This window comes from Podarcis erhardii, assembly GCF_964252035.2.
Source record: "Podarcis erhardii genome assembly, chromosome: 1".
Classification (NCBI taxonomy): domain Eukaryota; kingdom Metazoa; phylum Chordata; class Lepidosauria; order Squamata; family Lacertidae; genus Podarcis; species Podarcis erhardii.
In genome coordinates this window covers 100,629,506-100,656,633 of record NC_138497.1, presented here as the reverse complement: position 1 = coordinate 100,656,633, position 27,128 = coordinate 100,629,506, and the positions used below count along the sequence as shown (strand labels likewise).

The window sequence follows — 27,128 nt, the reverse complement described above, 5'->3', positions numbered from 1 at the left end:
CAATACACAACCTACCTGTCTGGGCATAATATAGAAAATTTATAGTAAAATTTCATTTGGTACCACATACATAGTTGGGTCAAAGACAGCAAACATAATGAGTGTTCATTATTGCTTAAAATGCTCTGTTTGTTAGTGTTATAAGTGGCTACTACACATACTTAAATGACTCCAAAAGAATACAGCTGTAGTATAAATAGACAAAGCATGAAAAACTAGTTAAGGGCTTTTGGGATTTAAGCATAAGGAACATAGTAGGTTGGTATTAAGTCAGCTCTGGCTCCCTGTGTGTCTTGTTATGGAAGTTTAATCCTTCAATGTGAAACATTATGCCTTTATAAGCTTCCTTGGCATCCTTCAACTTTTATTGTTCTTGGTTTGAACTGTAAGATCCCTTGTTTTATTGGTTAATAGGCATTGCCCTCAACTACATTAATTTTATATGTATGGATAGATAATTATTGTGAAGACATGTAGTAATAAGTTATGGCATTATAAAATATGTAATAAATATGGAAGAATGTACTGAATGGGCATCATAAGCAACATTTCATGCTCATTAACTTTACGGTGGTGGTTTTGTTTGTTTTTTTGTAACCAAAGCTGACTAGAGAACTTCATGTTAAGCTTTGCACATTTGCATTTTTGAGTAACAGCAGTGCAATTAATAGCAATTTTAGAGATGAATTCAGTACTAAGTAGACCCAAACATGAACTGACCACTCCTACTGCCCCAAACACATATCAACAACAAACAAGTAAAATACTATTCCTCCAAACAGTAGCTTTGTGATGGTCTCTGAGAAAATTAAATAAGCAGATAGAGAAATAAATAAATAAACATATAGCACTGTTTTTCAGGTTTTGCAGTATTGGGTAGAAACCTTCTCACCTAAAAGAGCCACAATTGTGTGCTCAAAGCGCAAACAATATTAAACTGCATATCACTTCAAATGAAGTGAAATCATCCCATTTCATTGTCCATGAGTCATGAAATAGTTCTGTTAAGCCTTAAATAGTGCTTAAAAGTTAGCAGTGTGCAGCAGCATCCATTAATTACTTTGTTTCTGGTTCTGGTGAATGTTGAGGGTTGTAGTTCTGCTCATGAATCCTAGCTCTGATTTTCTGGTACCCATCCCTCGTAAAACCTTATCCCAATTTCTGTCTTAATTGTCTTTAGAAGTGTGTGTGTGTGTGTGTGTGTGTGTGTGTGCGCGCGTAAGTTATGCTTCTTTAAATCCAAATGTTGAATATTCTGTTGTAATGTTTACCAGTGTCCAGATCAACAAAACAGAATGGAGTGGGGAAAATCTTTATTAGGGTTTCCTCTGTTAGGGTTTGTATCCTCCAAACACACTTCATCTGCTGCTGCCTTGTTTTCTGACATGTAGGTACCTTCACCTGTTTAAAACATTTTTGTTTAGGCAGCATTATCGAGACGTATAGAAATTGCATATGTTTTATCTCTTTTTAGCTATTGTTCACTTTCATCATATTTTGAATGTTGCTAAATACCTGGTATTTATTAAATATTTTAATGTTTTTGTTTTTGTAAACAGCCTTAGACAATCAAGAGGTATATACGTTTTGTTAAATTAATTAATTAATTAAAAATATTTGAGGGATGATTTAGTTTCTGACCATTGTACATTAAAATTGTTGCTTCCAATTCTGTAGCTTTATTTGTTTATAAGGGAAATTTCAATCCTTAATTCTTATTTTAGAATTATGAATTATTTTAGTTTTGCAACTGAAACGTTAGGATCCTTGAGTAAAGAAATGTATGTAGTCTAAAAATGTGAAGACTGCAATACTATACACATATACCTGGAAAACAGCCCCATTGAACTAAGTTTGGGGAATTTTTTTATTTAACAAAGATAAAACAACGGCTAACAATCATTTAACTTGATGGGACTTGGTTCTGGGTAGACATGTATAGCATTACACTATATGCCTTTCACCCTTTTTGCACCAAATGCGATGTAATATAAGCCATATTATCAGTGTTTCAGCAGTACTGTGTCTGGTTACGTACTTAAGATAAAATGTAGTATTTCTTTCTCCCAGTCAATCACAGCTGTCTTGACAATCAGTTTAAGTGCCACAATAACCGTTGCATCCCCAAGAGGTGGCTTTGTGATGGAGCAAATGATTGTGGCAGTGGTGAAGATGAATCAAATGAAACTTGTGCAGGTAAAAAGGAGGGAGGGAAGTCACAACTTTCTTCCTGAGGTGACTAAGTTTTATCTTAATCCTACATTGAATAAATTCTCTGGGCGGAAAATTGCACTGAACCAAACTCTTACTGATTATCTGATTACTGCAGATTTAAATGAATTGAGATTTTGATGGCAGTAGGTTTGGAATGCCAATGACATTTTACTTATTATTTGTGCCTGGTTGTTCCAAAGTGATTTGGCAGTTAATCTATCCATATGGCTTTACTTGACCATCAGAGCATTATGCTGTTTTGAAAGTAGAAACTTGTCTCTCTTAAACATTCTGTTGGAGTTGAAATTAAGCAGGATGCACTGACAGACAGCATGTAAGGTTATTTTTCATCCTGCATCCTGCAATTATAATTATTTATGTATTTATATATACCAGCATCCCCCCCATTTACATATATTCACATGCAACCATGCATACATGCAGCTCTCTGGGGGAAGAGACCTGGGGGGAGAGACCTCAGCAAAGCCTCACTGTGCCTCTGGCTCATGAGGAGACCCTCCACAGACCCCCCCCCAAAGGGGACATCATATTTCCTTGTGATCCAGAGGCATGGCAGGGCTTTGCTTAGGCTCCCAGCTAACAGGTGATGAATGAGAAAGAGGCTGCTGCTGCGCTTTCCCATGCATCAGCTGTTAGTCAGAAAGCCCTGCTGCACCTCCAGCTTACGTGAGCCAGAGGGGGAACCAGGCTTGGTTGACCAGCTCAGCTGACACATAGCATAGAAGCTTCCCTGCGCATCAGCTGTGCAAATCCACTGCCTCTGCAGCTTGCGTGAGCCAGAGGGTCAGCGGGGCTCCCTTTAGCAGCTCAGCTGCCAAGCAGGAAAGCTTCTTTGCCACTCATCTGTGGAGCTTTGTTGAGCTGACAGGCGACTCTCCATTTTGAGTGATTTCACTGATGCACATGAGAGTTCAGAACATAAATAGGCATTTAATGCAGCCATACTTGAATTATCTTTGAATATAGTGTTGTTGTTTTTACATTATTTATATTATTATTTTTAATTGTGTGTGTGTATTGTGATTATTGTGAGGTTTTTTGTTTTATTTCTCATCCTTTTTTCTCTTCCTAAGGCCATATCATGAATATCAGGAAGCTTTTTCCCTTTAAAAAAAAAAGTTAAATATGTTTTAAGAGGTTTATTTGCTTTAATTTTGACAGTGGTTTTTGACAGCTTGCTAAAATAAGTTTGCATTAGAAGCTCAATGGCTCAATTAAAGTATGATGCTACTATAAAAGTACGGTTGTGCATGAAATTGATATATAGTAAGTACATATGATTCAACTAGACTATAGTTGAGCTATATTATAGTCAAGCGAAATAATTAATACTTTATTATTTCGATGCCAATTTCTCTCTCAAGCAAGAACATGTCAAGCTGACCAGTTTTCTTGTGGTAACGGACGATGCATTCCAAGTTCATGGCTTTGTGATCGGGAAGATGACTGTGGTGATGGATCGGATGAAATGGCATCTTGTGGTGAGTTAATTAATAGCCTTTTTTGGAAATAGGACATATGTTATGGCTTCCCATTTGTTGCCCAAGCCTTCCTTTTCATGAAAAAGGATGCACAAAACAGTTCCCTTTGTCATCTGAAAAGTCTTCCACGGGTCCTGTATAAAGTATGCGATATTTCAGTGATGGGAAGATATCTACATGTTGTTTTCACTATTCTTTGCTGAATTGGTAATGCTATTGGGAATTCAGCAGGAAACAGTTTGGGATGAAATACATATTTTGACAGAAAGCAGGCACACCAACTCCTTCGGGCGGAAGGGTCTCCTTGCATACTTCCCCCTCCCCCAGCCTTACATTGATTTCCATCCATAGGGGTTAATGCATTGTCTCACCTCTTTACCCCTCTCATGACCAATGTCACAGAATAAATTCCTGCCATATATTACAGTGGTTCTGAGCCAGTACCATAGTAGCAGAACTGAAGGAGCTGCTGTGCCATTGCTGGCACGTATGTTGGGTGTGAACGTCTGTGTGAGGGGAGAAAGGTTTGCCTTTATGGTTCTCCTGGGTTCTTATCATCTGTTCTGTTCACAGAGTTCAAGAGCCATCCTATGAATGTAAAGATGCTTCAGATAAATAATGTTTACCCAGAAGGAAATGAGTCAAAAGGGACATGCTCCCCAGAGTGCTTAGTATTTCAGTTTGAAACAGAAAGGCATTAGTCCAATAATGAATGTCTGGTGATCAATGTTTAATACTGTAGCATGACTTCCCCTGATTAAACAAGACAAAAATGCACCCTCTCTCCCCAAAAACTCCACATTATGCATAGAGGTCATTGCAGAGAGATCACTAATGATTTTATCAAACGGAGGCTTTTCCCTTTCTTTCATTATGCTGGCAAGGTTACAAGTTTCATTAGCACTTTATTCCATCACTTTCAATGAAAAATGATGAGTTCTTTTGAACATGTGAAAAACAGCCCTACCTTTATTCTGACAAACTGCACTTCTCAGAAGCAGTAAAAAAATAAAATAAAGAGCAGTGCGCACACATGAAGTAATGGCAAACAGCAGCAATTATTTGTTATTTTGATATGAATATTTTTTTACATTCACATTTATAGTGTGTGGTAAATAGTTTCAACCACTAATTTGTACTGATAAAACCTGGGCAGGGATTAATAGAGGAAGTAAAAAATTAAACCAATATATATATACAAATCAAGCAGTAAGTCTTTTTAGAATTACATTAAAGTTGCTCTATGTTTCCCTGTGGGGACTGCCTTGGGGTTTTTTTATTGATTTGCTAGCAGCTCTGGTAACCTCTACAGGTGAAGAGTATGGTAAAAAAAAAAGGACTTTATTTACTTTTACTATAAGCTCTTGTGCTGTTGTTCTGCACAGAGCCAGTGTGGTATAGTGGTTAAGAGTGGTAGTCTCATAATCTGGGGATCCGGGTTCGCGTCTCCGCTCCTCCACATGCAGCTGCTGGGTGACCTTGGGCCAGTCACACTTCTCTGAAGTCTCTCAGCCCCACTCACCTCACAGAGTGTTTGTTGTGGGGGAGGAAGGGCAAGGAGAATGTTAGCCTCTTTGAGACTCCTTCGGGTGGTGATAAAGCGGGATATCAAATCCAAACTCTTCTCCTCCTTCTTCTTCACAGGAGTCTCTTCTATGGGTCACCACAGAAAGCCAGACAGAGACTTGAGATAGGCTCTTTCCTATGTATGCCTCTGAAAGTCCTTTGCTGAGGCAGCACTGTCATTTAGACAACTGGTGTGCATTGGTTGACTCCTAAACACCTTTTGGGCTTTTTGAGGCTAACCTGTGATCTCTACCATAGATAATAGATAATAGATACCGGTAATAGATAATAGATAATAGATAATAGATAATAGATATAATAGATAATAGATAATAGATATAGATATATTATAGAGATATAGATATAGATATAGATGATATAGATATAGATGATATAGATATAGATGATATAGATATAGATATAGATATAGATATAGATATAGATGCATCAATAAACCCTACTGTGGCTGCTATACTACTATTCAAAATTAAGTAGCTTTTCACCAACGTTGAATTACTTCCTTTCTCTGAATGCAAATTATAGACTTATCAAGCATAGATTAAGCTCAACAGGCTTTGTATGTTGCTGGCAAGCTTGAGTCCCCAAGGCTGCAAAATTATGTACATTTCCTTGCAGTCAGCCCGGGCCAAGATGTGTTTCAGCCTGAGACATTATAGCAAATGCTGCATCCTTTCCCAGAGTGGCTGGGGAAACTCAGCCAGATGGGCGTGGTATAATAATAATAATAATAATAATAATAATAATAGCCAAGATGTTGAGTATCTATGGCTGCCAACTTATACTGGCATTTCAGACAAAACAGAAGTCACATGGAAACAAAATGTAATTCAGTAATAACAAATAACTCACAATTTGCTGTTCTTTCATGACACTCCACATCAGCTTCCTGAGGTAGCTGCTTCACTATGCCCAGCAGTTGGATAAGACCGAGCTGGAAGTAAGTGTCATAGAGCATAGAACTTGAGGCCTGGGGTCCTATATGACCCTCTAGACCTCTCATTCCAGCCCTCTGGATTCTCCCTGGGCTCACCCTCTCCTCAGGCCACACCCCTTTCCCTGTGCCACAGTCTACACTGGCCCTGCACCATGCCCTCATGAAGACATTTTGTCTTGCTGAGATTTGTTCTTGGACTATGATAATTCATCTTGCTTGTTTGGAGAGGGATGCACAGATATATGTCCATGTAGAAATCTCTGGACTTTGTGTGGGTAGAATGCAGCCTACAGTGCAGAAGGGAAGAGTCACATCCATAGCATTACCAGCCTTCTCAACACACTTGGGCTTTGGACTGACACACCACTGCCACTTGACCCCTGGAAGGTTGTCCCTGAGGGACTGCTATCTAGGATGTCTTTTTCTGAATAAAACACATAGGACTGCACTACCAAGTTAGTGGGGAACTTCATGTGAGTCCAGCTCCCTTTGCTCTCCCTGAGTTGCTTCCAAACTGATTTGTGATTTTCATCCTATCTCCTATAATTTCTGTTTCCCTTTTATGTCACGACTTTCAGATTGTAAACCTGAAAGGTGTGAGGACTGCCTTGTTTTTTTTATTGATTTGCTAGCAGCTCTGGTAACCTCTACAGGTGAAGAGTGTGGTAAAAAAAATAAAAAAATAAAAGGTTAAATAAATAATGCTGCTTTCTTGGACCATCACAGCAATCTATTTACCCCCACCCCATGCCCTCACTCTTTATTTAGGACTTTATTTGTTTATTTTTATGATAAATGCACTCACTGTTCTGCTGCTCAACTTGTTAGAATCCTCGTCTGTCATCTTTCCTTCTTCTCAGTCCTCTCTTTCTTCCTTTGTCCTCTCCTTCTTCTACGACATACACAATAGAGACTGTTTTTGCTGCTGGCGTAAAACTAGTGGCTTTTTGTTTGGTGGTGGTTGTTGTTGTTGTTTAAAAAGGTACCTTGACAGTATGCATAGAAATTTATCACAAGTAAACTTTATATACACTTTGTTTACTGTGCATACAAGTTAGAATTGTTAGCATGATGATTAAAATCAGTTAAAAACTTTAACAAAATGCATTAAAATGTGTGCACAATAATTTCTTGGCAGCTGTGGGAAATGACACTGCTGTATAAGTAATATATAATAATAATATTGTAATAATATTATGCATATCTAATAATAACTCTGTCAAAGGATCTTGAGGTGCTTTATTCTTCTTTTTTTTTTTTCTTTTTTTTTCAATTTTCAGTTTTTTATTAATTTCATTCTAAATACAATATATCCGAAATACAGAACTTTCCATTCATTTTTGACTTCCTTCAGCGACGTTGACATTCCTTCGAATTTGAGTCTTTAAAACACATTCCATCCTTACATATTGCCATACATATCTCCCTTTATACAATATTTCGATTTGAACAATACTTGTTAGTTCTTTACAGTGCCTCTTTAAAACCCACTAGCGTTGTATTTACAAAACATTTATTCTCCAGATAACCCACAAATTTCCCCCAATCTTCAATAAATTTTTGGTCTTTTAGGTATCTTAATTTCCCTGTCAATTTATCCAACTCAGCATACTCTGTCAGTTTTGCTCTCCACTCTGCAACTGTTGGCATTTCTTCCTGCTTCCACCTCTGGGCTATCACAATTCTGGCTGCTGTGACCGCGTACTGGAATAGTTTACAGTCCTTTCTCCTGATATCCTTTCCCATAATACAAAGTAGAAAAGCTTCTGGTTTTTTTACAAAAGTGTAACCTAACATCTTTTTCAGTTCATTATATACGTCCTCCCAGAAGCTTTTAACTTTCTTGCACTCCCACCATTGATGATAAAACGTCCCCTCCATAAGTTTACACTTCCAACACTTATTGTCTATCTTATACATCTTAGCTAATTTTACAGGAGTCATATACCACCTGTATTGCATCTTCATTACATTTTCTTTTAGTAGTGTACAGGCTGTAAACTTTATATTCACTCTCCACAGCTTTTCCCAATCTTCCATTTGGATGTTATACCTTAAATCCCTCGCCCATTGTACCATCACTGACTTCACTTCCTCATCCTTCGTATTCCACTCCAGCAGTAGTTTATACATTTTGGAGAGGTTTTTGAGGTGCTTTATTCAGGTACTGTAAAATACTTGATTTGAAAAATTCACTTGGGTGAACATATAATAAATAGTGTATTTTTATCCCTAATATTGTTACATCTATAGACACATTTTCACTCCCGCGGTAAGATACCTATAAACCTCAATTCAAGATATGTGAATGATATAACTTGATACAACCTCCACAAAGGCCTTACATAGAGAGGGGCTGTAGCTATAGTTAAGCGCATGCTTTTTGCATGAAAGGCCCGAGGTTTGATCCCCAGGTTAGACTGGGGGAAGAACAGCTCTTCAAAAGCCTGGAGAGCCACTGCCAGACAGAGCAGGCTAGAAAGACCAATTGTCTGAGGCAGCTTCCTGTGTACGAAATTAAAGGAAGGTAGATGTTTGAGAAGAATATGTCCTGGTGTGAACATTCTTGATCTGAGCATACCACTGGGAGAAATGTGCATGTTTAGTGATTTCACAACAATTCTATATATGATAGCCACCACAACAACAGTTTTTCAGGCCACAGCAATGGTTTGAGGTCAAGTATCCCTTAGTTTTTATGTTATACCTTACCACTTTGTTCTTTGAATATTCAAAGCACTGCACATATATCCAGTAGCAGCTTGTCCAGTGGGGTGGAACCACAACAATAGCCGTCTGGCAAGGCAGTAGTGGGACTGTATGGATGCTCAAGTGGAAGTGCCATATTTGCTCCATTGGGGCATCTGTGCAGCCCTGACCTTGCCACTGCCTCACTTTCCCCAATAGCAGCAGCATTGCTGCAGCTGGAATGCTATTACTGCAGCTGCAGCCCAGCCGGCGAGACATTCCTGCACACATTATCACATTCATCATTACAACAACTCTGCAAAGAAGGCCAGTGCTGTTGTTGACAATGAATAAGATGGGCCAAGGCCAAGGGAATATGGTTTGCTGTGGTTGTCCATTCAATGTATGGATGATACGGGTTTTGAACCAGGCATCTCCTGCTTTCTAGCTTCAGCCATCTAAGCAAACTAAGATGGCTGAAGCCCCACAATGCAGACCTGCAGGTTCTCTGCTGCCTCTGGTATCAGCTGAAATCATGCAAGTTCTCACCGAAAATTGTGGAAGTGGCAGGGCAGGTGGAGAAGCAGCTGTGACAACAGGTATGGCAGTGGTGGGAGCAGCAAGGCAGGGAAGGGGATGTGCCGCCCCTGCAACTTAGGCACAACTTTACATGAAGTTGTATGTAAAAAGTTAGCTATATTATAGGTAAGGTGGGGGAGAAAAATTTGCCTGGTATGCTTTCTCGAAAACAAGCATTTTTAGTTTAAGTTTGGCTAAATATGAAACCAGTTTTTTATCTTTAACACCCGTATACAAAGGATGACCAAGACATCCTTAGTATCTTGATCTTAAATTAGATAATATGAAAAAGAGCCATGTGCTAATTCTGCTTACCATAAACACATTAGAATATTGCGTGAGTTTTTCAACAGACCTTCAATGAGTTTCAAGAATAATTGACACTGAGCACTTGTTCACTCAGCATTTCCTTTTTCAATTAAAGCTAAGTTAACAAAGGATATACTGCTCATATTGTCCTGTACCTTTGTAGTCTGCTTTTCTGAGATGCTGATTTCGCCATACTATCCTTGTATTGAGCCCTGTGGAGCATAGGATTTAAAACAATATTCTTCTGCATACTGTTGGGTATTGTAATAGCAGAACTGCCTTTAGCTGAGACCTCACAAGCTTCCTCCCCCTCCTCCTCCATGTTGTGTATGAGAAATAATGCTGAAAGGTTTTGTTTTTTCTAAGAGAGAGCAAGCTAATAGACATTCAAATTAAATTTTCCTTAGACATATGAACAACATTATCTCTTTCACACACAAAAATCCTCATTTAGTTAACAAACATTTCACCAGTTAATCCAAATCACTTAGATATTTATAGAATATACATCAATATCAAAATGTTACAATATAAGCCATTTAAATTCAGAGCTATGAAAGTAGCTGCACAAGGCAACAAAAACAGAGGTACATTGATCTCTATCAACATCACCAGCAATTCTTATAGCATGCACAAATTATTATATCACAACTGTTAGGCAAGCAACAGTCTTCTTGTTAGGGTAGTTTTCAGCTCAATGTTCTCAGTTGTGTTGGTTTTCATTTGAAGCCAAGTTTGAAATAAAGAAAGCTGTCATATCAGTTCGCATTTAGGCGTCATCTATTTGCTTGATAAAATTGTTAAGGAGAGCAAGTGTAACAAAATACAGTGGTACCTTGGGTTACATATGCTTCAGGTTACATACGCTTCAGGTTACACACTCCGCTAACCTAGAAATAGTGCTTCAGGTTAAGAACTTTGCTTCAGGATAAGAACAGAAATCAGGCTCCTGCGGCGCAGCGGCAGCAGGAGGCCCCATTAGCTAAAGTGGTGCTTCAGGTTAAGAACAGTTTCAGGTTAAGAACGGACCTCCAGAACGAATTAAGTACGTAACCAGAGGTACCACTGTATGTTTACTTTTTGGGTGGGTGCTTCTCTAGCGTTACACTGTGTGTTGATTCTGCTTTAGCCATAATATATTCCAACCTTGTCTGCAGAAGCAAGATATGCTATGTATAATGCAGTAAAGGTGAATACAGTGTCTTACATCGATTCACCTTTGTCCTGTCTCTATCTAGCTTCCAACTTGCATTGAAATCTTCTCAGCTGGAATAATAATGCTTTAGCAAATATGTTCCATAAATAAATGCTAGTACAGTAAATAATTTTTTTAAAGGACTCAGAGAAAAAATACCAAACTTGTGACTTCTGTATAAACATCTCTCAGGGTGTATACACAAGTTGGGAGCTAATTTAATTTATGTTCTGACATAAATCAGGTACGACTATCAGAAGAGCTGGTCATAATCCTAGTGTGTTTAATACATTCAGATGTCTTTGGTGGCAGGAAATATGTGGGGACTGTCCATAAATGTTTTATTTTATAGGTTTATCTGTGTACTAAACACTAAGGCTGCTAACCCTGATGGCTATGTTAAATCTTCACTGTTGGATACAGTTTGCTTCTGAATACCAGTTGCTAGAAACCTCAGGGAAGAGTGCGGTATATATTTATATACCACAATATCATCAAAAGAAAAAAGAAATTTACAGCAATTATACATAAAACATACAATTAAAAACATATTAAAATGTTAAAGACAAATATCAATAAACCATTATGGAAAGATGTATTCTTCATTGCCTGTGTAGGCCTGGTAGAATGGAAGCATTTTCAGAAGGCATTTAAAAGATGGCACAGATTTATAGATATACATTATTTTCTTGTGAATCAGTCATCAAAATCACTAATGTAATAACACTTTTATTTTCGATCCCTGCGTTGGTGAAGGAAGAGTCAAACTGGTATATTCATTTTGTCATTTCATGTTAAACTTTTCTCTTTACAGAGTTCCCTACTTGTGACCCATTAGCTCATTTTATATGCAAAAATGGAAGATGCATTAGTAGCAAGTGGCAGTGTGATGCTGGTAAGAACCAATAATTCAGTTTTTTTTACCATATGTATGTTTTTAACTTACGGTAAATGCTTTAGTGTACCAAGAGCACATTTTGCTACAGGACATGAGCATCCAGTTATTTGAATAGTTACTGAAACATCATATTTAATGAAACAATACCACAAAATTATCCTTCCTTCTCTTTGTCTGTGTCAGGTGCTGTTGAGGTTGCAACCAGGCAGGACTCCAACCTGTGTTTTACAGGCTTTATTTTGGTGCAAACTATTTACAGTGAAGAGCCCCAAAGCTCATGTCTGGCTCAATTGCTAGCAGAATCCGGGAGTGGTCTTTTTTTAGACCTCCCCCAACATAAGAGTTTCATTACCCCCAACCGTTTCCTCCCCTCTCTGTGCCTCAGACTACTGCACAGGATGGGCAATGGCAAGGGTGTGTTTCCCTCCTGTCCGGCTTGGCCAGAAGCGGTGTTAAGGGTCCCACCAGCATCCTCTGGTCCTAGCACCTCCTCTCCACTGGAGGTGGGCCTTTCCTCCTCGCCGGAAGAGGAACTGCTTCGCAAGATTTTCGGAGACTCCCTGTAACACAGCTGCCCTTCTATTTCTCGCCTCTGAGCCGATGGCAGTTCCCTGAAAGTCTGCATTGTAAAGAAGTAATTATTCTCTATATGGAGGGCAGAGTCTCATTTGGAAGGGGTAGAAACGTCCTTACTCTGGAAATTTTCTCAGATTGTTCAAGTGTCGTGGTTTATATATAAGCCTCTTGTTCTGATTCACTTGGGCTTTTTTTCAGTACTTCCTAAAGTGAGGATCTTCTACATGTTGGGAGGCATCAAATGCACATGGCCCCCATCACATAGGGAATGTATTACATGACAGTACACACACACACACACACACACACACACACACACACACACATTCACAGTCCATATATTCTTGTCTCATGATAAAGAAAATGGTTATGTGAGGCAGTATATGTGTACTATCTGTAGTATTAGTTGCATTGTTTAAAGGTGAGGATTTTTTATTCACTTAAATGTACACAATTATTAGCTTGTTGAGTGTGTATGAACTTTGATTTGAAAAGGAGAAAATAATATGAATTAAAGCCTGGTTAAACTGAAGTGAGAACCCATCCTAAATTCTATTTTCTGCTTATAGCTCGCAAGACTACTTTAAGGCATGAGTAAAAATATTTACACATCTTTACAGATGATGACTGTGGGGATGGCAGTGATGAACTGAACTGTGCTCATTCATGCTTTGACAATCAGTTCAGATGTTCCAATGGCAGATGCATTCCAGGTCATTGGGCTTGTGATGGGGACAACGACTGTGGAGACTTCAGTGATGAAAACAAACCAAATTGCACCAAGGAAGGTTGGCATTTTATATAATTTCTCTCCCCCATCGCCAAGTAGACATGCATGCGAATGTACTGCTAAACTGAATCAACGCATATATGGTATTTGGTATTGAAGAACTTCAAAATTGAGCCTGTATAAATGTATAAAATAAGAGATGTACACAACTCAGAACATCTGAAGGATTGTTAACAAATCTTAGTAAATGTTCTGGACTTCCATTAGAAAAAAAGTCAAAATATAATATACCATGTGCTAAGGATGGGAGCATTTTCATTATGACCATGCTTTTTCGGTTGTAGCACAGCAGCTGTAACTCTCTCTAGAGAAAATTGGCTGACCCCCTCTCTGATCATTTGTAGTTTTTAAGTGGCAACTAAAACATTTTTATTTTTCAGTGGTTTATAATCTAATTTCTAAATCCATATTATTATTATTATTATTTGCTATCTTTAAAGTAATTGTTTATATATTTCCAGTGCTTTCAGTTTTCACTGTATTGAGGTGTATGTTTATGGTAATTAACTGTCTTTTAGACCCTTTTCAGGACTGAAGGGCACTATATAAATACTTTAATAGATATTACATTATGTTACTATCTAAGATGATCTGTAAAAATCCATTCAAAGAATGCAAGCTCATATGAAGGAGTGAATTTACAACTTCCTTCATTCTGTGCTCTTGGGTTTCATCTGCTTGGATTGAATTTGTGTATGGTAAACAGCAGTGTTGTACAAGCCAAACTATCAAGGCCATTGACAGAAATGATGTTTCTGAGAAGTATGCTTTGCAATGACTTCTTATTTAAGATACAGAAATTTAATTAATTGTGTGGCCCATAGGCTCTGTGTCAAAGAACTCTTGCAGCCCATTTGGTCTGAGAGGTTGAACTGCCCTGCTCCAGAAGCACGGATCATTTCCCTCCCCCTTTATGCTTTCAGTGTATGAGGTGCTGGAGAACCAGGCAGGCTTTGAGGGACAAATACATGCATATACATACACAAATTAAAATCTTCATTTAAAAAATCACAACTTATCCTCATGGATTTCCCTTATCCTGATGCTTTTAGCACAAAAGAATTAATATTTAAGCATTAAAAGCAACATGAATTATTTATAAATAATTGTGCTTACCCACAGGCTACATTTTAGCTTGAGGCCAAGCTGTCTGTGAGAATGTGATTTTAAATACTATACTTAAAATCTGGTTTGCAGCTTTTTATAAAATCCCGTTTGCCCTTTATACAGACATTTCTGTTTGCACTGAATTATGTTGCTCTTTTAAGTATAGGAAAGATGTAATGCATACTGGGGAAAGACTAGAAACCAAGTAGGTGCTGGCTGAAGAAAATCCTGAGGCGCTGTTGAGTAGACTCAATTTATTTCATTTTAATTGATTATTAATAACTAAAAATGTAAATTCCCTCCTTTCCATTTCACAATGAATTGCTAAAACAGGGATTGGGAATCTGTGGCCCTCCAGATCCCCCAAATTATTGAACTACAACTCCCATGAACCCTGTCTGTTAGCCATAGTGGCTGTGGCTGACAGGAGCTGGAGCCCGCCAACATCTGAAGGGCATCTCTGTTTCTCCTCCCCATTTCACCCCGAAGTGTATTGTCCTTTAAGCTTGTAAGACAGGATCTCCATATCTCATTTTCTCTTTTTAATTTACAAAAGCCACCCTGCTTGTGCACTTCCCCAAGGCATCTTCTTGGTCACTGTGAGATCAGAATGCCAGATTAGGTGGTCTTTGGCCTGCTCCAACGGGACTTCTTACACATACTTAGTTTGTGGCAGGGCTTATCATTCTTTTTTAAAATTGTGCATGCAGTTGGAAGACAATAATTGTCTGAAAAGCAAGATAAAAATAAAATAATAAAGTAGTGTTCCTGATTGGTCCAGGAGTTTCCCTTGCATGGAGGAGTCATTTGCTCATAACTCGGTGTGTGCATAGGGGCACTTCACATGATTGCCAAACATGCAGCCAGAGCCAAAAGCCAGAGCCAGTCAGTGTAGTCCTGTAACTTCAGTGTTTGAGAAGGTTCATGTGATTTCCCCATCTCCCAAGATGAGTGCCAAGAACAATCATTGCAATCAATGGTCAGGCGAAAGATCCACTGAAATTAGACTGCTCTCAACTGGACATAGAATATCATCAGGGACAAGGCTAAATAAATCTCATAGCAGGGCAGTTCAGATTGTGAGTGCCACAACAAATCAGGTATTTTCAAATATCCCTACCAATTGCACCTCAGGTGTTGCTGGGATATGGAAAACAGCCTCCCCGAGTGGACTGTAGATGAATAGTGTCAAACTGAAGAAGACGCTCATTTTAAGCATCTCTGCTCCACAACATTTAGGCAAAGCTTCATAAACAGTGTAAAAGTTGCCTGTGCTCTGTTCAAAAGGTATATTGTTCCCACACTTCCTATGTTCATTCTATGAATAAGCCCTTATTAAACAAGTGGAGTAAATTAATCTGGTGCTAAGAAAATCATTTCTCTTTGTAGCCCTGACTCTGATCTGCTGAAGGGGAAGCTGATGTTCATCTGGCAGAACTGGCCCAGAAACTTTTATGTTACACGTAACATAAAACTTTTATGTTATGTGGGTAATGTTGGGAGCTTTGTTCTAGGTAGCAGGGGGGCGTCTCCTGAGATACCCAAGCAGGAGTAACAAAGGGAGAGGGTTTTTTGGATAAACTTTTTCTTTTTTAAGGCAGATCGTAAGACAAATTACTGAAGGCTTGTCCCAGAAGTGAGGAGTGAGATAAATGATGCAGTACAGATCAAATAATACTTGCACAGTGATGCTTCAGTATCAAGTGGTGTGGTGGGGGAAGTGCTGAAATCTGACTCCTTTTATGATCTGCTGGAAACCTGTGACAGAAGAGTGAAAGTGGGGATCCTCTGTAGCATCATAAATCCGAAGCAAAATGAAATTCTCATTTAGTGACCATTACAAGGATTTACTGGGACATGAGGGCACAAGCAAGCAAGCAACCTAATGCTTCAAGGAGTTGATCAGGAATAGTAAATGCCTTTTGGAAAGTGGGCAAATGTTCAGGGAAAAGGTGCAGTGTTTAACATATTTATGAAAGGGGAAGCCATGGGCAAAGTGGAGGCCAACAGGGGCACTCCTAAGCAAAGAACAACAAAGACTGAAGAGTTTGGGCATCCAAATTTAGCTGCAGCCTCAGAAAAACAAAGGAAGGAAGATTTCCTGGTGAAAAAAACTAGAGAGCAATTGTCTGAGTTTGTAGATAGTAGGACACTTGGCTCTGCATCTTTGGCAGGTAGTGAGGTGGAGTGACAGAGCTTACCTGACCTTCTGACAGCTGAGTCATTCTACTTATGAGGAGGGGAAAGGCAAGGCAGCAGGGAAGTCTGCATAATGCACCACTAACTCAAGCTGCTTCGGAAGCTGCCTTCCCAAGAAGAAAAGCGACTGTTCTTGATTGGTGTCACCAGGTTCCAAACAGGGCATTCTGTCAACAGCAGGAAAGTTGGCTGCTGTTGGAGACTGCTGAGTTAAGAGAAAATTGAGTGACTTAATTACAAATAGTCTGTAAGATGTGCTTGGATGTCTTTGCCAAGTGCAGTTCTGCATGCAGTTTACCACTTGTAAGTCCCACATAAATCCATGACTATGAATGGCTGGTCACTGGAATATTATTATGTGCTGGAAAGTTTGGAAATAAGCAACACATACACACTTAAGTTTTAGATGCCTGAAAACCCAAATATCATTATATGATAGAAACTAGTCACTTTCATTATAATTTCAGCAAATATCCTCATAATTAGCTTTTTTCTCAGGGTAGCAGCATACATTCTTTATGCTTGAAAAGTCGGGGATGAATAAACATTTGAATTCCGTGTTGTGGAATATGATGTATGTAGTGCTAAGGACACTTACTGTGAAGCCACAAGCACAGATTTCTCCCTGCTTTGAAACTCAGTGATGTGATGACTTTGAGCAAGGGTTGCTTGAAATTACCTCAAAGTTACATCACAAAATAGCAGTATAAAACTTCAAAGAGAACTAGGAGCAATTACACTGGCAAACCTTGCAAAAGCTAAATTTATGGTACAAACATTTTTGTAAAACAACCATAGGTAGCCTTGAAGTTCTTTCAGTCTTTGAGTAAAATAAAGAAACAAGTTGCATCAGTGCAACAGTTTTCTGATCTCAGCATCAATAGACTGCGTAAAGAAAATTAGTAACTGAAAAGGATATCTCCAAGTTTAAAGAAAGCATAGGATTGTGACTATCACAGAGGAAGGAGCAGCAAGAATGAACTTAATTAAAATACACTTAGAATCATAGAATCATAGAATCTTAGAGTTGGAAGAGACCACAAGGGCCATCGAGTCCAACGCCCTGCCAAGCAGGAAACTTCTTTGTGGCAGAAGTATAAGACATGGTTCAGAGTAGTGGGAGGTGAAGGTCCCGTCAATCTACTAGTCTCTCCCTTCTTACAACTGGGGTGAAATCAGAATAAATGGTGTATAAACAAATAATACTTGACCAGCAGCTCCTATCCTGTTTCATCTCATTCTCGTTAATCCCACAGAGAACACAATCTGGTTAACAACAGAAGAGGGGTGAAGAATACATAAACCCATTCTAAGAAAAGAATGATAATAATTATATAGCCAGAAGTTGTTCCTTCAACTTGCCTCATGTTGCTTATTTGGTCTTCAGAATGTATTGGATCTCTGAATAGTGTAGGGTGCTTGAGTACTCCCACCTGCCATATTTCTATTACTCACTGGTTAGCTATACATCCATGTATCTCAGGATGTATCATCCATGTATCTTGTGGTCTCAGGATGGGTTGAATCATGTAGTCCTGCTCCACTGAATTTTGGCACTAAAACCCTAGGAAGTCAAAATTGCTTTCACAATTCATTCTAATCCACTGAAGGGAAACTATTTTTTTAAAAAAGCCCACTTCACTGAATCTGAGATCTTTAGGAAATGAGAGGGGTGTAGCACAACCCCACATTTGCATCTCACCTCAGTATCCAGCAAAGGGCAGTTACAGTTGTGTTTGTTTATTTGCAGTTAATGCAGACATGTGGACTATTGGGAAATCCATTCCACTTAACAGTAGGGAGGAGTTGTGGTGGACCATGTGGCCACCAACTCCCCTCTGGGGATGGGGGACTGAGTCCCATGTCACTTGGAGGCTCCCTGCCATGCCATCACCCAGCCAGCCAATCCTCCTGCTTCTTCAAACTTCTGCCCGCCCTTCCTAATTTACAGGTTTTGTCATTGGCCTTGCTATGGACCGCGGTTGGTCGCTATTGAGGGGCCTGGTAGGAATTTTTCCACTTGGCAGATTGGCATGGTTTTTGCCTACCTCGTAGCAATCGTCACAACTTTGTAAGGTTTGGAGGTTAGGCATTGGTTGTTCTTATTATGGGGGAGGGGAGGTGTGGCCATCACCTGCCCCTCTAAGCTTAAGGGTATTCCGTTAAAAGAATCCGGGGGTGTGGATCTCGTCTGAAGCCCAGGTCGGGGGCTAGGGCCATGACACGACCCCGACAGGAACACCAGGGGGAGCTTGAGTTGGTATGCATCGACGGGGCTCCCCCTATCGGTGGTTGACCCTTACCGGACTCCCTGCATGACAGGCAGGAGTCAGATATAGTCAGGTCAACTCCAATGCCTAAGCCAATACCACTCACATTCTGTAACCAATAAAGTTGTGACGAAATTTTGCCCAATAATATTAACCTAATATCCATGTCCTTGTGTCTCATTCATTGAGGAGGGGTGGTTTTGGGGTCTCGACATGCAATTTGCTGATATTGATCATGTATAGAGCAGATTTCAGGCACTAGTGGGGAGGAGAATCTACTTCTTTCTTTGCTTGTGCTCAGCTGCCCTGCAGAAGCATATGTAGGATCAGAGAGGAGTTGCTGATATACATTAGATAGATAGATAGACAGATAGATAGATAGATAGATAGATAGATAGATAGATAGATAGATAGATAGATAGATAGATATAGATTTGGCATAGCATCTCCAGTGAAGTGTCTGTGTTAGAACAGGTTTCTCACAGAGACATTTGTCATCTTAATCATCTATTTGTATTATTATTATCATCTTAGAAACAGCCTCTCTTGGAGGATGTAATGGGAAAGAATTTCAGTGCCACCCAGATGGAAACTGTATTCCTGACTTATGGCGCTGTGATGGAGAAAAGGACTGTGAGGATGGCAGCGACGAAAAGTTCTGTAATGGAACCATACGCCCATGTGATGCTAAAACAAAGTTTTCCTGCAAGACCACAGGTACAAAAAAATTGATGATTAAGAGTAAAGTAATATTTGTTTATTTGAAAGCAATATACCAATTTTATATTGCCAAAACCAGAGATAATTTTTGGCTCTGCCAGTATAAAAGTGGTCATGCTTCTCTTTAATGCTGCTATTTGCTTTTCGCTTAAAGTTGGAGTCAGATCTGGAGAACTGCTGGCCATACCAACTGCCAGGGATATGGAGGGTTCTGTGTTGGCAGGGACACTGGATCCAAAATCTTTCTGAAGTTTGGAAGGGAGGTCTGATACTATCCTGTGGCCCATGGGACAAGCTCCCAGGGACTGCATGACTAAAAGCTACATTACTGCTTGAAATATTTTCTTTTTTATTATCTTAGTAGACCTTGTTCATGCACAGTGAGTGTCACTCCCCATGAGCAGAAATGCTGATATATACACACAGTTATGCTCTGTTATTTTATAAATTACAATGACCTCCCTCATTTAAAATTATTTCTGGAGTTTTGTTTGATGTGGTTTTATCTATTTCATTGTATTATTTCAATGTAAAACACTCCAATGTAAAACACTGGCAAAGAGTGCTATTAAATAAGAAATATCGCATAGTGTAAATATTTCAAAACAATTGAAAGCTTTGCAGGTAGAAGCTGTGTGTTTGTAACAGCTATAAAAGCAAAGAATGAATTACTATAGGGCAGTTATTTAGAGAATAATACAGAATAAAACAATGTATAGGGGGAAAAACCTTTTTTTTTCATAAATATATTCAAATTGAAATAAGTATCAAAACATGCATAACAATAAAAGTTTAATTGTAGGCCTTTTCCTAGGTAGTGCAATAAAGATTAATGTGCTCACATATGCATTTTGTTTTAGATAATAGCAAGTGTCTAGCCTATCAGAGTGTAGGAAGAATATTCTATTATAGATTATTTTCTTTTCATTAAGGTGAAAAGAAGTCTAAACGTTTCTATTATGTGGTCACAAACCTGAACAAAATTAAATCAACAACCATACAAGTAAAATATCACAACATGCAAAGTACATTAAAATGGGTTGTACTACATATATGCTATATGATGTCAGGAATACTTAAAACATGTCTAAAATAAGCTATACAACATGATACCTTTAACTTACATATTTTAAGGTAAGTTTGTTTTTTTAAAAAAAGAACTTAAAAATTGTAACAGCAGCTGGTTTAATCAACTGATATTTGTGTTTTTATAGCCAGAAGGAAATATCCATCCACAATCTCTGTTAATAATCTGTTCAGACCTGTTAGACCAGATACCATTCGGAAGTCCTGCCTGAAAATTTTAAGAGAATGGTGTCACCAATGTCATTTTGTCATCTTTATATAAATTATAGGGGAAAGTGAAAAAGAATTCAAGGACTTATTCTAAAAGTGTATATATCTATAAAACAAAATTGAGCCAGTGTGTTATTATGGAAGCAAACTCAATTTACTTTGGGTTATTTCCAATTTACTTGGCATCAGTGGCTTCCATTAGCTCTCTGTTGGCCTAGACTGGGCAATTAAATAAAAACCTCATGTTGGGCCAACAAAGCAACAGACTTGAAGAGAACAGAGGAGGAAATACGAAAAATTAACAATCGTGAGATGTTGGATGAGACCTGAGAATATTGGGGGCGAGATCAAACAAGGGGAAAAAATGAGGAGAGGGATGTAGCTGGGAAAGTTGAATGTAATCATCTTAGAAATAGACACTATGGGGCCTGTTGGCAGTTATAAAAGTTTGAATTTAGTTAGAGACAACAGCTGCTGTTCATTTGCAGATCTGGGGAGCTTTTCTGCCACTGAGTAGGGATGGGGAGGAATTCATACTTCCTGGAACAACACATGAAGCAAAACACAGCTAGCTTTCAAAATGTGCAGTTCTCTGAATTTTATGATGCAGTTCTCCAACAAAAAAGTGTGTATTTGGGGAAAGTGTGCATAACATTGCATATATTAATGAAAATAATATACCAAAATGCATTTTATTAGGGAATTTTTCTCACAGAAATGTGTATATTCAGGAAAATTGTGTACAAAGGTGTGTATATTACACTAAAATGCTTTTATGTTAAAAATATATATTGCAAACTGATATGGAAATTTATGAATAGAAAAATAGGAAACTAAGAGAAACTGAAATGGAAAGATTAGGCTCTCCAGTAGTGCCAACTTAAGTAGAAAATTGAGGGGGTGATGATGCTCACATGATGTATGTGTGAAACAGGGATGCCAGGATGTCAGAGCTGCCCGAGGTCCCAGCTCACAAAGGACCAACGCCAGTTCTTATTATATACAAAAGTCTTTATTGAAGTTCAGTTTCGATTTCAAAGCCGCGGCGCGCAGCTCTACGTCTTGATCTCTAGACCGCTGAAGCTCCGTCTGAATCTCCTCCCCCCAGACACCAGTTTAAGACTCTAGCCCTGCTCCACCTCTTCCTCTGCTCTTTCCTCCTCTGGGTCCGCCTGTCCGCTGGGGTCTTGTCCTTTCTGGACTCTTCTGACGCTGACTCCCCTGAGTCTTCCCCCTGCCTCCGGCGGGCTTTAGGACCTGGTTCCCAATCCGGGTTTTCTGCTGAGCCGCGCGCCTGTACATTTGAACTTGGCGCCCGCGCCCAGCCGGCAACCTTCCTCCTGACCGTTACACTGCTCCTGTCACTGCTTCCCCCTTCGGGGGGGGGCTAGCTGGGCCTGACCTCCCCTCCGTTCCCTCACTCTCCAACAGAGGCGTGGCCAGCCCTGACTCATCTTCTCTCCCCGCCGGAGGAGACGCTGGCCCTGATGCATGGGACTCTTCCCCCCCACTACGCTCTGGTGGGGGAGCTGGCCCTGATCTCTCGCTGCTGCTTTGGGAGTCCCCGCTGGCCCCTTGCTTCTGGTGCGTCACCCCTGGGACCCCCCTTGCCCTGGTCATCGGCGCCCCCTTCTGGGAATCTTCTGATTCGCTGGAGAAGCTCATGGAATCTCTCGGGCCACTGTCATACTCCCCTACGCTGCCCTCCGATTCTTCCCCTTCGCTCTCCATTTCCTCTCTCCCCTGTGCCTCTGCTCCTGAGCCCCTGACACAGGAGCTAGAGTGTGGAGCCAAATGAGGCAGCAGCGTGGTGTCAATGGCTGGCAGCTCCTCTCTGGTGCTCAGTCTCCTCCTCTTACCATCTCCACTGGCCCAGGGCTGCCTCTGTGACCTCCCCCCCCTCCCCAAAAACATTTTATTGGGGAGGCTTCTGGTGCCAAATTCACAGACGGGTGGTTTTGTATTAAGGGAATGCTACGTATTTTTCTGGAGTATAATCATCATGGCCCAGCTTAGGATGTAGATGTAGATATACCCAAGAAAGGTCCCCCTAACTCAGGGATGGGGAACCAATGGCTCTTCAGAAATTGTTGGACTCAGGCTCCCTCGGTAACATGGTGAAGGGTGATGGGCATTTGAGTGTAGTAACAGCTTGAAAACCACAGGTTCCCCATTGCTGCGCTAGCTCGATAAAGACTTGCACATGCAAATTTATGCTGCACACACGGTTTCTGCAACATGATGCAAGAACTGGGGCTTGAAGTTTATAGCCCCTACAAGAAAGAGCACATACATATCAGCTGTTTAGGAGGGTTCCTTCCCCCTATACTTTCTTTCTGTTAAATAACTTATAGGTATAATTACTACCAGAGATAGAGGAGAAACACACCCATCCGTCAAATTGCACTTCTCTCAGTTTTGCAGTGCAGTTCTCCAACCATGCAATGAAAAAAATGCATATAGCAAAGTAAAATAAGCATATAAATGCATATATTAGTGAAAATGGCACACAAAGATGCTTAATAATATTAGGGGAAATTGACTGAAAAAGTCTGTATAGTAGTCAAAACTGCATTTTTGTGCGTTGAGAGAAATTAGCACTAAAATGCTGATGAACTCTCAGGAGGATTTTTTTTAAAAAAACAACCACACACACACACACACACAAATTGCTGTGGAAATGTAAGAACTGAATTTAAGAAACAGAGAACCAAAATCAACCTATTTGTCCATCCCTAATTGCTTATCTGACAGACCTGCACATTTACAGTTGAATAAGGGCCGATAGTACTATACTCAGAGCATTGGGCATGGATCAGCTAATGGGAATGATGTAGACAACAAGAGAAAAGGAAAAGGAAAATTACATAACTGGTTAAATTAATGGAGGCAAAGTGGGAGGATTCTGGATAATTCTTTTCATATGAAATGGAATCTGTCTAATGTTGGAATAGGTTTTTTTAGCACCATGAAATATTTCATTAAGCTTTTTTGAGTTTATGATTGTATATTACTGTGGTACCTCGGTTCTCAAACGTCTCCGTTGACGAACGTTTCAGAACCCGAAAGACGAAAAGCCGGAAGTAAATGCTTCTGTTTTCAAACGCTCCTTGGAAGTCGAATAGCTTCCGCCTTGTGTTTTTCAGTTTTCTCAGTTGAATTTACAGATAGCTATTTGCACCTCAGTTTTCAAATGTTTCAGAACACGAACGGTCTTCCGGAATAGAATATAAGGTATAAGGAATAGAATATAAGGAATAGAAGGAATAGAACCAAGGTACCACTGTATTAGTTAGCAGTAAGTGCAGTTGTATACTATTTACTATGTCAGACAATATTATTAAATTAATTATACCTTACAGGTTATGTGTTAAAGCTGGGAGATTTTTTTTTAAAAAATAATATTTATTGAACATTTTCAAATATAACAGAAAAAAGAAAAAAGAAAAATAAAACATCCATTTTATAACCTTATTTTCATTGATATCCTTTCAGGACTTCCCCGCCCCACCCCCTTTTGTATTCCAATTCCTTCAAATAGATTCAACAAGTTCTTACCCCAAATTTTAAACTTATTATGATTAACCCAATGTTAAAAATGTTTTTCCATCCCCAAAAATCGACCCCGCTCCCTTCCACGAGTTCCCCTCTTTAATATGCAGAACAGGTTAAAATAAAAAAAAGATAGAAAAAAGAATAAAGTATAGTTTAACACCCTTTGGATTCCAATATTCCCCCCCCTTTCCCAGTTGCGTTCCCCAGTGTCCATCCCTGCTGTCATCCTGGAGATCCCACATCTAGGCCGAAATCCTTCACAAGTCCACTTTGCCGTCTTTTTAAAAGTCTTTGCCGCCTTTTTGGTCATGTTTAATTTTAAACGTCCAATCTTGGAAAAACTCTATCTCAAAAAACTCTATCTCCCATTTTTTCCATCCAAATCTCTGTATTCAAGAGCAAAAACTCCAATTTTGTTTCTTTAGACCTTTCAAATCTGGATGTCCCAAATGTTCCCACTTCCAACTTTATCCAATTCTTATTGTTCATGTTGTTCTTGTTATTCTCTCTCCTCACTTTCCTCTAGTTTCATTTCCTGCTCCCCTGCAAAAATGTTCTAATTCCAAAAGCTTCTAAATCCTCTACAGAGGCTTTGTTATTCAGGAACAAAACTTTACGTCAAGTCCCTTCCATTCTTCAATAGATAAATCCATTGTCTCCTTTAGTGTAGAGACCTCTGTAGACAAAATAGTATTCCATTTCTGCAGTTTCCCAGGAGATAAAAAGTCCTATTCAAATTCCATACCAACAATACTTGTAGTGTCCCACATCCCCTCTAGAGGGATTATAGTAACTCAGTTTCCTTCCAGATCACACCCAACAGTCAAAGTAACTTGTTATTCCTTATTTTAAACAGTTAATATCCAATTTGTAACGAATATAACCGGCAAAGTCCTCGTAACAAAGTTCTCTTTTTATTCTTCAACTTTGACAGCTCCTTTGACAGCTGTCAAAGCCTCTGTTGCTCCTCTCCCGGCGCTCTCGCGGATCGCTCCCGGTTCACGGGGGGGTTGCCTTTTAGCTCACATTTTACTTTTCTCCTCCAGCCCAATCTTATAGTTTTCCATCGTGAAATTAGTAACTTTATCAAAATAAGGTAGCACTCGATCTTAGTTGTCAAATCCTTTGCTTTAATTCCTCTACAACCGGGGGGAGACTGACTTCCTTTTTGCACCTCCCCCGCTCGCTCCGAATTTAATTTTTTTCCCCCTTTTTAAGTCCAGTTTCCAATTACTCACGGGTTGTTCTTTTTGATCCAAATTTTCAATGGAAGAAGTCAGCGCTCTCCGCCGAATGGCATGCGGCTTCGCTCGGCAGGGGAAGCGGAGGACTCATAGCACCACACACCCCCCCCCGGCACCCGCTCCGCAGCCTTTAAAAAGGCTCCTTCGCGGGTCGGGGGGCGCAAACGGTGCCCGCCGAGTCACCATGCCCATGGGTTTCAGCGTCCATGGTTTTTGAGGGTCCCCGCATCGCCGGCGCGGTAGGACCCAGCCCCTGCCGAGCTGGCTCCCTCCGGAGCTCGGAGGGAGTCCGCCATTCGGCGATGGCGCCAAACCGGAAGTCCTCAAAGCTGGGAGATTGTTAGAGTCATTGGAGCAAAGTTACCTGTCATGGATGGCTAGAATTTCTGCTTTTGGGGTCCTGTTTTTCCAGTTTTTTATTTACTGTCCTTTTACTATTAGTACCTACAAGATAGTTAAACTCATAGCAAAAGGATTTTCATGAATAGCATGTGAAGAAAGCATGGATACAGGCAGAGAGATGGGCACATGTGCAGTTCGTTCATGTACAACAACAGGACACATGCAATTGCCTTGAGTTTCTTGGCTACAGCTTGTGGTCAGTGTGGAGAGAGCTTAACCATAATCCTGGGTTCAGACCATACTCTAAGCCAATCCTTGGCCTAGCTCAGCATGATAGAGGAGTAAGACTGATTGAGGCAATGGCAAAGCCTCTGTAAGAACCCCTCCAAGAGTCCACATGTTGACATAGTAAGCCATAGTGTAATGGTGTCTCTGTTTGTATAGAGCTTCACTAACGCCAAACAGCTGATTCCCCAGTGCCACTATTCATGTTTGAACCGGGATTGAGATACAGCTAACTACAAAATGATCACGGAAGGGCGATTAAACCAAAATCAGTGCTTCGGCAGTTCAATTGACTTGGAATAAATTTAGGAGCGTAATAACTCTCAATATTTGCCTTTAATATCAATAATTCAGATTTATATTTTAATATTGCTTAAACAAAAATGGCAGTTCGGGAAAGAAAAGAAAAAATAGCAAAGGCTGAAGGCAGAAAATGTCACCTGAATAAGCATGTCCCTATAGGGACATTTCTACACTTGATACCAGATATTGTGGTAACTTTTTGAAACATGGCAACCCTATTTGAGAGTGTCTCAAGGATATGAAGTATTCTATCTAAACAAATAACTGTTAATAGATTACCCCTTTTATTTTTGATTATTCAAAAATTATTATCCTTCATAAATTTATTTCAGATTCTTCTTGGAATGGGGGGTGGGGGGTGGATACTTTGTTACCACTTCTATTCTTATTCAGAATTCTGTTTTTACCTAGTCACATTGCAAAGTATAACTGTTCCCATAAAATTTCCTCAGTTTCATTTAAAAATGCACTAAAGAAGAAGAGGAACAAAGCTTGTGTTGTTACTAAAACTGCGCGCGCGCGCACACACACACAC

At 39.7% G+C, this 27,128-nt stretch overlaps 1 protein-coding gene across 3 annotated transcripts in view; it reads left to right on the top strand.

Annotated features, from left to right (window-relative positions):
* LRP1B (LDL receptor related protein 1B) overlaps positions 1–27,128 on the top strand; it is a 778,324-nt gene that overhangs the window by 573,765 nt on the left and 177,431 nt on the right. For all 3 annotated transcript variants that reach the window (XM_081869915.1, XM_081869916.1, XM_081869914.1), the window contains 5 exons: positions 2,071–2,196; positions 3,600–3,716; positions 11,823–11,903; positions 13,103–13,270; positions 19,383–19,565. In XM_081869915.1, the coding sequence (XP_081726041.1) occupies positions 2,071–2,196; positions 3,600–3,716; positions 11,823–11,903; positions 13,103–13,270; positions 19,383–19,565 (675 nt within the window). The remainder of the gene's footprint in view (positions 1–2,070; positions 2,197–3,599; positions 3,717–11,822; positions 11,904–13,102; positions 13,271–19,382; positions 19,566–27,128) is intronic.